Source organism: Octopus bimaculoides, chromosome 11, assembly GCF_046866305.1.
Source record: "Octopus bimaculoides isolate indiv1 chromosome 11, ASM4686630v1, whole genome shotgun sequence".
In the NCBI taxonomy this organism is placed as follows: domain Eukaryota; kingdom Metazoa; phylum Mollusca; class Cephalopoda; order Octopoda; family Octopodidae; genus Octopus; species Octopus bimaculoides.
The window spans coordinates 23593942-23605478 of record NC_142938.1 but is presented as its reverse complement, the minus strand read 5'-3'; the positions used below and the strand labels follow the sequence as shown (position 1 = coordinate 23605478).

General features: G+C 36.0%; 1 protein-coding gene across 1 annotated transcript; it reads right to left on the bottom strand.

The window, feature by feature from the left end:
• On the bottom strand, positions 1-11537 carry LOC106880016 (EF-hand calcium-binding domain-containing protein 11). Its single transcript, XM_014929812.3, has 7 exons — positions 11347-11537; positions 9505-9604; positions 8075-8170; positions 5946-6000; positions 3613-3714; positions 1553-1643; positions 1-124 (listed from the first exon to the last, which is right to left on the bottom strand). The coding sequence occupies exons 1-7, from the start codon at positions 11487-11489 to the stop codon at positions 40-42; spliced, it is 672 nt and encodes a 223-aa protein (XP_014785298.2). The 5' UTR covers positions 11490-11537; the 3' UTR covers positions 1-39.

The window sequence follows — 11537 nt, the reverse complement described above, 5'->3', positions numbered from 1 at the left end:
CTGCACTTGAACAGAATATCTGATCTGATCCAGATTATTTTAAACCAGATTATCTGAATCATATTTCATCATGAATTCAAAGTCTTTGAAACTAACTCTTCCATCTCCATCCTGGTCCACTTCCCTGACATTTAAACCAATAAAAACAAATGACTAATGAAAATCAAAATATTATCTATAGAAAATATAATTTGATGTTTTGGGGGTCAATAGAATGAGTACCAGTCATGTACTAGGGTTAATGTAATCAAATAAAACCCCTCTCCCCAAAAATTTGTAACCATTATAATACTACTACTAATAATAATAATAATAATAATAAGGCGAACTAGCAGAATTGTTAGCACACTGGGTGAAATGCTTAATGGTATTTCTTCTGCTGCTATGTTCTGAGTTCAAATCATTATTATTAAGGTGGTGAGCTGGCAGAATCATTAGCACACCGGACAAAATGCTTAGTGGCATTTCATTAGTCTTTTATGTTCTGAGTTAAAATTCTGCCGAGGTCAGCTTTCAGGGTCGATAAAGTATCAGATGTAGACTTACCCCATCCCCCGAAATTGCTGGCCTTGTGCCACAATTTGAAACCATTATTATTAAGATTGGCAAGCTGGCAGAATCGTTAGCATGCTGGGTGAAATGCTTAGCGGTATTTACATTCTGAGTTCAAATTCCGCTGAGGTCAACTTTGCCTTTAAATCCTTTCAGGGTCAATAAATTAAGTACCAATGAAACACTGAGGTCAATGAATTCAACAAGCCTCCTCCTCGCAAATTTCAGGCCTTGTGCCTTTACTAGAAAGGATTATTATGATTATTATTATTATTATTATTATTATTATGATGGACAAAACTGAAATTCCAAAAACAGACACTTTTCAGTCAAACTCTCATTGAGTCTTTCAAGTTGGAAAAGCAGATAAGAGTGGAGAGCAAAGTGCAGCTCTCCTCCGGTAAATTTATTATAAGGTGGATTTCAGTGACAAAAATGACAAGAGCAGATGGATCTACTCTAAGCATTCATCTGTAGATCAGAGAATGACAGCAGTTGCTTTTGATGGTCAGAATGATCCTGAATCTGGGCTTCCTTGATTGGTCTTTGTTGGAGATTCTCCTATATCAAGAGGACTTTTTGTTTCATCACTTATTTGTATGCTATGTATATTTTTAACATCATTCAGTCTTTTCTTTTTATCATTCAATTACTGTATAAACCCAGTACCACCACCACCACCACCACCAACACAACACACACTTTAGGTAACCCATTTTAGTAACAAAAACTCTGTAGCAAATAAGATATCACCATCAACACTACCATCATCTTTTCTCTTGACAGAATTATAGATGTCATTTTGTTCTCAAGTTTTAAGTCATTTATGAACTGCCAGAATCTATCAGGTCAATATTTACATTTAATTTCCATCAGATTAATATATTAACTTGCAATTAACTTCAATATTTTACTACATCTATCATTTCTAGCTGTAAATAGAAATAAACAATCTAAAAGACAAGAGTAGCTTGCCTGAAAGTCGAAAATATTCACTCACCTAAAAATAACTTCAATATTTTCTTCAGGAAATTTTGGAGCCACTTCCTTGAAAACTTTCTTTAAATCAGCAATAGTGATGAAACCATGGCCTAAAAAGAAAGAAAACACGTTAAATTGAAAATTTTGAAAAAGAAAATTCCAAAAGTAATTGCTGAGGAAAGTGATACAGAATAGGAGATAATTTCATGGTAAACTAGCCCATGAATGGTTTCTATTCCAGGATATAGCAATTTCACTCTGCTTATACTCCTGGGGTCTTTGAAGAAGACACAATCATAACAATCCAAACTGCCTTTGGTCTTCAATCAACAGGGCTTCATCATGCATTGGCGAATATCAATGGTCTCTAAATGTTAAGCAACTTGCTCTTTGTGCTAGTTTTGTTTTATTTAAGCTAGTATGGGTTACACAGTAATTTCATGAGGCAGGGTTTTATGACCAGATTGCTTTTCCTGTCACTAACCCTTTCCTGTTTGTCAAGTAAGCGCAGAGGAACTGATCATAATGCCAACAAGAAATACAAATATCAATTCACTGACTTGCTCAAGGCAAGCTGTGAAATATCTACATTCACTCACACACACATGCACATACATATGTACATATATACATGCATACATACACAAGGGTTTACTACAGTTTCCAAATTCACCAAATTCACTCACAAAGCATTGGTGAACCTGAGGCTATAGTAGAAGGCATTCGTCCAAAGTGCTACACAGTGGAACTAAACCTGAAACCATGTGATTGCAAAGCTGTCTTCTTAACCATACAGCCATACCTGTACCTTTGTAGATGAATAAATATGGAGTAATTTAATATAAATGTTCATGGTTTCTGCTGACAGTTGAGTAATTGGTGAGCAGAAGATATCTAACCACTAAAACAAACCATCCCGTTTGTTCCTGTTAATTTTGAAAATAATAAAGAAATTTGTGTAAAATAACTTGATATTATTAAGCTGGTATTTGGAACATAAATTAACACAAAATTTTAATGTAAGGTTTTGTTTTAGATCACTTTAAAACAGGAAGTTTATATTATAGAACTAGAGGCAGTCTCAAGTATTTTCATATAAAAAGGTTTTTAAAAAAAGTGATATAAAACTATAAAAAGAAAGAAAAATTTCTAAATGGTTAGCTCAAAAGTAGATTTATGTGACCTAAAGCAGTATCTACTGTTCAACTTATGAATTATCTTTGCAAGTTTGGTAGTGTGGTTAAGTGTTTCATAACTATATAAATTTAGGTTCAATCCCACTGCCTAGCACATTCACCAAGTGTCTCCTATCATGGCATCAGCTCAAGCAAAGTCATGTGACTGAAAGTTAGTGAGTGGAAACTTTGAGGAAGTCTGTATGTAAGACAGTTCCTCCGTGTGATGGCAGGATTAATCTGTTACTGGGCCCTTGGAAGGTTACCTTTTTGGAGAGTCTACTCTGTTGCAAGCATTTGAATCAGGTCACCAACCAGGATAAAGATCTTGCTTCCTCCAGTCTTGGAAGACCTTAGAAAAGGTAAGAAGCATTTTCATTCTTCTTCTGATTAAATCACATAAGAAGAGCAAAAGAAAGAGATAAGCACTTGGTGATGAATGTCTAACAATATAACACAATTGGTAACAACAGCCACCACCATCATCATCATCATCATCATAATTTCATGTCCACTTTCCAAGCTGGCATAGGTTGGAAGGTTCAATAGGCTCCAATGTGTCAGAGGACCACGTATTGCTTTATTGTCTCAGTTTCAACATAGTTTCTATGGCTGCACACCTTTCCCAATTCTAACCACTTTACAAAGTGTACCGGGTTCTTTTTCAAGCCATCAGCACTAATGAGGTCGCCATAGAACCCCTTCAACTGAGTAATATTTTTAAGTGAAATATAAAAATAATTGATAAGATCAGATTACAGGGTGGGGAGGGGACATTAGTAGTAATGAAGGGCTCTAGACAACAGAATATCAAAGTAGGGGAAAAAATTTTAAGTTTGTATGAACCAGCCAAATTTTAGAGTAATGGGTCAATAGATGTAACAAATATATTAGAATTACTTACAACTAAAATCAAAAGCCATGAATGTAAGCCGAATCTCTTCATTTTCATCTCTTGCAGCCATCTTTGGTGTCATGGCTTTTATGAAGCTTTCTAAAGTTAAACCTGTAGAATGAAATACATGTAAATGCATCATCATTATTGTCATCATCACACCCATCATCATCATTACAAACATTTGTCATCACCATCATCTTCATGGTCATCGTCATCGTCATCATCATCATCACCAGCATTGTCATCATTCCATGCACTTCCTGTTACCTGTTACCTTGATTTTCAAGTAAAGTGTCTTTATTCTTGTAGTGTTCAGACAATGAAACTGGTGAGCAACAGGACATTTTATTATGAGTGACATAAACACTGTCACCATTTTCAATATGTGAAGACATGCAAAAATACATGTGCATGTGTGTGTGTACACACACACATATATTAGTTTGTTTGGAGGCGCAATGGCCCAGTGGTTAGGGCAGCGGACTCGCGGTCATAGGATCGCGGTTTCGATTCCCAGACCGGGCGTTGTGAGTGTTTATTGAGCGAAAACACCTAAAAGCTCCACAAGGCTCCAGCAGGGGATGGTGGCGAACCCTGCTGTACTCTTTCACCACAACTTTCTCTCACTCTTACTTCCTGTTTCTGTTGTGCCTGTAATTCAAAGGGTCAGCCTTGTCACACTGTATCACGCTGAATATCCCTGAGAACTACGTTAAGGGTACACGTGTCAGTGGAGTGCTCAGCCACTTGCATGTTAATTTCATGAGCAGGCTGTTCCGTTGATCAGATCAACTGGAACCCTCGACGTCGTAAGCGACTGAGTGCCAACAACAATAATAGTTTGTTTAGTTAACATCTGTTTATCCACACCTGCATAGGTTAGATAGAAACTTATTCCAGTACCATTTTTTGACTAGATGCTCTTCTTGTTGCCAACCGATTTCTGTTTCTTCAAATAAAGGGTTTTTTTTTATTCCCCTGGTCTTTGAAAACAGAGAGAGACAGACTGGTCATCATTTCATCAATGAATGTAACGATCACATCATTGTTTTTCTCAAGCAATGTCAACCAGGGAATGTCAGCATTCATAGAATCTGCATATGCACACATGTACACATATACATACATGTACGCACACACACACACGTGTGTATGTATGTATATATATATATATATATATATATATATATATATATATATATACTCACACATGCGTGTACATATACATAGACACACACACATATATGTCTATACATATGTAAACATACATACATACAATACACACATACACGCACATACACACATATATATACCCATGCACGCAACATTATGTTCATATACACATGCACATACATACGTGGATAGACGTATATACAAATAAAAACACATACGCAAAAACATAACCCGTAAAACATTCACCGCAAAACTTGAATATACATATGAGTTATATATGTATGTACACAAATATACCCTACTGTCTGTCAAACACATCTACACCTGCAGATATATAAACATATATACAAACATACATATATATATGAAGGAAGGAGACAAGTACAACAGGTAGAGTTTTACACTCATATATATACAATCATTCGTACACATGAAGGGCTTTTTCATCTTGTAAGTCACTTGACAATCTTACTAGTGCCAGTGCCAAGAAAAAAGCACTGAGTACACTGTAAAGTGTCTAGCATTAGAAAGGGCATCCAGCCATAGAAACCATGTCAAAGCAGATACTGGAGTCTGATGCAGTCCTCTGGCTCATCAGATCCTGCAGGATTTCAATGTTCTTCTCCAACACACAACAATTTTAAAATCTTGCATAAGAAACTGTTTCCTTCTCTATTCACTTAGTCATTTACTTCTACAACCAATATCATGTTGGGAGATCAAACTCTGTAAACCCAAATCAAAAAGAGAAACTACAGATATAAAACTGAGTAAAGAATACTAACAAGCCAGTTAAGGCGGTGAGTTGGTAGAATCATTAGCACATCAGGCAAAATGCTTAGCAGCATTTCATCCGTCTGCATGCCCTGAGTTCAAATTCCACCAAGGTGAACTTTGCCTTTTATCATTTTGGGGTCAATAAAATATGTACCAGTTGAACATTGGGGTCAATGTAATCAACTTATCACCACCACCACCCCCAAAATTGATGGCCTTGTGCCAAAATTTTAAATCAATATTACCAAGCAAGTTAACTGACTTTTGCAAGAAATATCCAAAATTATTATGATGGTAAACTGAAATTGAATTTAACAAATTCATTCTAGAAAACATGAAAACGTGCTAAAACTACTCTATGTTTTCCAGATAAACATTATTAAACTTACCCATTTCTTCACTGAATTCATCAGAATAGGCTTGCATTATTCTATCAGTTTCATACTACAAATAAATAAATATATAATCATCAACTTCATTGTCATCATCATCAACTTTGTTTTACATTCACTTTCCATGCTGGCATGGGTTGGATGAATCGCCATATTCAGAGTCAGCTCACAATCTCAGGTACTGCTCATTTAGACAGATCAAAGGACCACATCCCACTCATGTATTTTACTTTTGGCATGGTTTCAACAACTGCATGTCCTTGAAGCCAGTCACTTTACAGAGTGTACTGGGTTCATCACTAGGAAGATATCATATCCTCAACAAAACTAAAGGGTCCTCTTGACTTTACAGGGTGTACTGAGTGGATTTTTGTGTGACACCATCACTACAGAGGTAGCCAGGTCCAGTGGGAGGCACAAACAATAAGACAGAAACATGAATGATAGTGGTGAGTCATAAGAGGGACAAATACTGAGGGTACCCAGTATTCTAAAACAAGTACAAAGTAATGTGAGCAAGGAGATAGGATGATAACAGAAGCAATGTGACCCAGGAGACAGAGGGAGGACGGAAGGTGAGTCAGGGTGCAGAGGTGATGAAAAGAAGCAACAGTATAATGGCAGATAAAGAAGAAGAAGAAGGAGGAGGAGGAGGAGACAAAATGAGAGCCAGTGTGTGAGCTGGTGAAAAGAATCAAGAGTATAATAGCAGGTAAAGTGAATGGGGGAGATGACTGGTAGTACAGGATAGGGTGATGAGGGTGAAGGTGAATGTAATAAGGACAAGGGTGGTTGAATAGTGAGGATAGTGGTAGGGGAACAGGAAGTAGGTAGGTCCCATACCAATGGATGGACAAGAGTAACAGGAAAATGATGTGGGAGTGTCAAGGTGTCAGGCAACAATAGCAGACTAGATGATAAATATACCTACACACACAAACATGAACGTGTGTGTGCATGCCTAGAGACGCAGGTGTGAGTGGCTATGTGATAAGAAGCTTGCTTCCCAACTGCATGGTTCCAGGTTCAATCCAATTCAAAGCCTTGTGAGTGAATTTGGTAGTTGGAAACTAAAAGTAGCCTGTTGTATATAATGCATGTGTATACATATATGCATATGAGTATGTGTTATTTTCTCTGTCGTCCAAGAGAACATCTTTGTGCGTAATCTTTCATTAAAAACATATCTTGGAAACAGGTGAAAGGTTGGCAACAAGAGTGGGAATCTGAATGTAGAAAATCTACCCCAACAAAATTCTGTCTGCCCTATGTGAGCATGGAAAAAATGAACATTAAAATGATGATGATCGTGGTGGTGGTGTGAAAATTTTAAAATTTGACACATTAATGTACTTTTCCAAGCTGAATTGCTGGAGATATTGCACCTTTTCCAGAAAAGTGTTTTTAAAAAGTTATAGAGGTTTAAAGTTTGATAATTTTCACCCAGTCAGGAAACAGGATTTGGAAGCTGTCATTTTGTGTGTGATAGCACGTCTTGTCAATATTTGTATTCTATATGCGGAAAACGAGGAAACAACACATCTTTTGTAATTTGAAGCATTCAATACGCATTTAATGCGATAGCACAAACTTAAAAGATTTATCTAAAAACAAAATAGCACATTAACAAATTAAATATTTTTTTAAAAAAACAAACATTTTGTTGACCAGTTCATTGAAAACAAAAGTTAGAAATGCATTCAATCAATTTCTCAAAAAAATCACAATTTTCATATCTCCTGCGCCACATAAATTCACATGCTCAATTGTCAGCAGATAGGTAAAACAAGTGGTTTCAATATATTTGTCAATACATGCATTCTCGCAGACAAAAGAGTTTTCATGTTTTGTTTGTTACTATGGAAACAGGTATGAATGTGTCTGTGGCTTATGATTGGCTAAAATTACCCAAATTTTAAAAAACTTTAAATAGCTAATAACTCTTTATTTATTGATTTATAGCAAAAATGATTTTCATGTCATTCATCAGCCTATAAAAGTATATCATTACACTGAATGTGAAATCAATTCAAACAGAAATTGATGCCAGCAGCCAAAAGGAAAAGATTCCAAGACTAATAGTTTAGAATTAATTTTAAATGTTAAGAATTAATTTTAAAAATCACCTTCGAGGGTTTGTATCCAAAAAGACATAGAATGCTCATTTTTATATCTTCTCGAGATAAATACCCTTTATTGCCTTCATCAAATTCTTTAAATACCTGTAGGGAAACAAAATGCAAAATTATAAATTATTTTAGACTATAATTAAAGAAACAACAAGATAACAAATAGTTAGAGACTTAAAATTGCTGGTAGGTAAATTGTCTTTTGATTCTCTTCAGACAGAGCTTATAATCATTTATAATAGGCGGCAGCTACAAAATAACTAAATAACTAGGAATTTGAGGTAAGCCCGAAACTCTCAGCCCTTGAGTTTCTTTGCGTCTCCTGCCAACTAAAAATAAATACACTCACATGAGTGTACTTGAGTTTTATTTATCCAGTTTGTATAACATGGCATACCTCCACATGTGTACCCCACCGATTTGTTGCCTCATAACTTCTAGGAAAATGGATATTTTTTAATGAAATTTTCCAAAAATGTGCTTCAGTTGGTGTACATACTAATTATATAGGAAAATGTGGTGAAAAAGTTTTTTCTGGGGGTTGGGTGAGGAGTTTCGGAAAATTCAAACGAGACGGCTTTCTTTACTCATAACTTTCAGGAAAAAAATGGTAATTTTTTAATGAAATTTTCTATAAATACATTTCAGTGAGCAGATTACGGTTATATCGTAATTTAATAAGAAAAAAATTGGAGGGCTCGTACACATACATAGTGACACACGTCACATACATCTACAAAATGAAACTTGAAATTTCGAAAAAAATTGTCAGTGTGTTCACGCATATATAATTTCATTAAAAAATATCCCTTTTTCTGAAAGTTATAAGGAAACAAAGCCAACTTGAGTGAATTTTCTGTAAATCCTCTTTCCACCCACAGAAAAAGTTTTCACAACAAATTCCGATATAATCGAAATCTATACAATCTGAAGCATATTTATAGAAAATTTAATTAAAATATATTCATTTTTCTGAAAGTTATGAAGAAACAAAATCGGGCGGTGGAGGCAAATGTGTAGGGATGCCTGTACACACACACACACACACATATATATATATACACACACACATATATATATATATATATATATATATATATATATATATATATATATATATATATATATATATTAGTTAATTCTAAAATTCAAAGAGAGTCTCTGATCTAAAACTCAAAACTTTGCCAATGACAGAATTAAAAGGACGAAGCTTCATCATTTTCGCCTCTACTTGTTACCTTCACCTGTTTATTTAACACTTGTTGCACAATTTTGAAAAATCGTGATATAAACAACCCTGAAAGTTTATAAATTTGTATATATTTTGGTACAAATAAAAGTTGGATTTCAAAAGATTCCCACAGAAATAGTAAGCACTTAACAGATTCCTCGTTGGAATTTTACCAACTGTTACTATGGATACTTACATTACGCAGTAAACAAATATCTTCGGCTTGTAATGTTCGTTTTATTAATCGATAACCTGTGTTAGGTGCTAAGGTAAAGTCCCGTGAAACATCCATGTATCTGAGTAATAAAAGAAAAACGAATCGGGGAAAGGAAAATAATCAAATATTTGATTATTAGCTTTCTTTGTGTTGTAAATGAGATAATTTTGCTCGTGCGAACTTTCAAGGGAGAGAACTCATCTAGTAAATCGGGTATAACTGGTTACGTAAAGAACTGTTCTCGAGGTTTCTCATAGCTTTTATCTTTTACTTGTTTCAGTCATTTGACTGCGGCCATGCTGGAGCACCGCTTTGAGGGGCTTTAGTCGAACAAAACCACCCCAGGATTTATTTTTTAAAAGCCTAGTACTTATTCTATCAGATTTTTCTGCCAAACCGCTAGGTTACGGGGACACAAACACACCAACACCGATTGCCAAGCGATAGTGGGGGACACCCCCCCCCCCACATATATACATATATATATAAGCAGTGAATCATAAAGCCGAAAGAAAAGCACACTCTAAGCTATAGAGCAGTAGAGTAATTAAATAAAGATAGTTATGGCCGGCCTATAGAGTTACCCTGGGTTTCACGTCCATAAAGCACATGGCTTTACAGCGTCTTCTCAGACCCTAATTACCGATGGCGTATAACCTCTCTCCAACGAGAAGAAAGAAGAGATAGGTGCTGAACACACGGATAAAGGAGAAGGGTTAAGTGGAAGAGATCGTCTCCCCTAGACCGCTTTCTTAAATCAACCTGGTCAGCTTGTGAGTCCCAGAACTTCAGTAGGAATCTTCTGAAGTGTAAGCAGGTCCAAAAACGTCCTGGAATTTAAGAAGTTCTCGGGTCAAGGGAGTTCTTTAATATTCTCGCTCATTCAGCTATGCATAACTTCCAATGCTTGCTTCCATTGATGTAGGGACCTGGGTTTTCTATGGTCTTCCATGAGATTACATGTGAAGACCCTTCATCCTTCAGGCACCACTCATAACTGGCCAAAGACTCAGTGTATTGTCAAGGACGTGGCATGTCGTCGAGGACGTGGCATGTCGTCGAGGACGTGGCGTATCATCAAGGACGTAACAATATGCCATGTCCTTCACCAGTGACTTATTGCCATTGGATGTAGAAAAATGTACACAATTCAAATACCTAACTAAATGCTATTCTCCACTTCATCTCAAGCCCCAGATCAACTCTGATAAAGTAGACATTATCAAAGGCAAGGCTATGTATAATTACTTTATTTAATGTGTCCTTTGAGACAGTAGTGTGTTATTTAAGGGAAATTTTCTTCCCTGTTCTGCTTCTGGTTATCTCTATGTAAATTAACAGTTATTAACAAAGTCATATCGGCATTTAATAGGACTAGTAGAAGAGGACATATCAAGCAACCTTTTGGGATTCTACAGCATTCACCCTGGGAGTACCTCTCAAGTAGGTACATGATACTTAAAAGTACACATATTGTAGCAGAGGAGAATTATCTGGAATGGATGCTAGAACCATCAGATCATGTGATTTCAGCACACTGTGCTTCCTCAGTGGTAGGTGCTGAGTTTGGGATTCTGGAAATCATAAAATAGTTAAATAGGGGCTTACGTTTCTGTCTTTTTATTGACATAACTGCTTCAATTCTGCTTCGTTGTTGATGACCTTGATGATTGGATTCACTTGCACATTTAATCAAATTTACACAGATGATAAGTTACGATATATTGTTGGTAATAGGTGCTATAACTATATTACACATGTATGGAATATAAAATTGTAGGTGGGAATTAGGTGAACAAAAAAAAAGCAATTTGCCCTTACTTTAACCACAGGAGAAAGAGGCACCAGGTTACATTGCAAAAGAAGTCTGCTGCACACAAAGGCCATTCACTGGCAACACCTGTTTCCAGCAACAACAAAAAAGGTCCCTTACATACAACTGATATCACCATTCTCCATCTCATCCACTATCTCATAACATCACATGCCTCTCTGAACTTAAGATTACTTCA

Excerpts from the sequence above, each read along its gene's own strand:
- LOC106880016 (XM_014929812.3), bottom strand. The coding sequence starts at position 11,489 with ATGAGATGGAGAATGGTGATATCAGTTGTATGTAAGGGACCTTTTTTG. Across the intron at positions 8,171-9,504 it reads ATATTTGTTTACTGCGTAAT|GTATTTAAAGAATTTGATGA; the intron begins GTAAGTATCCAT and ends GTTTCCCTACAG. Across the intron at positions 125-1,552 it reads AATATTGAAGTTATTTTTAG|GGAAGTGGACCAGGATGGAG; the intron begins GTGAGTGAATAT and ends TTTAAATGTCAG.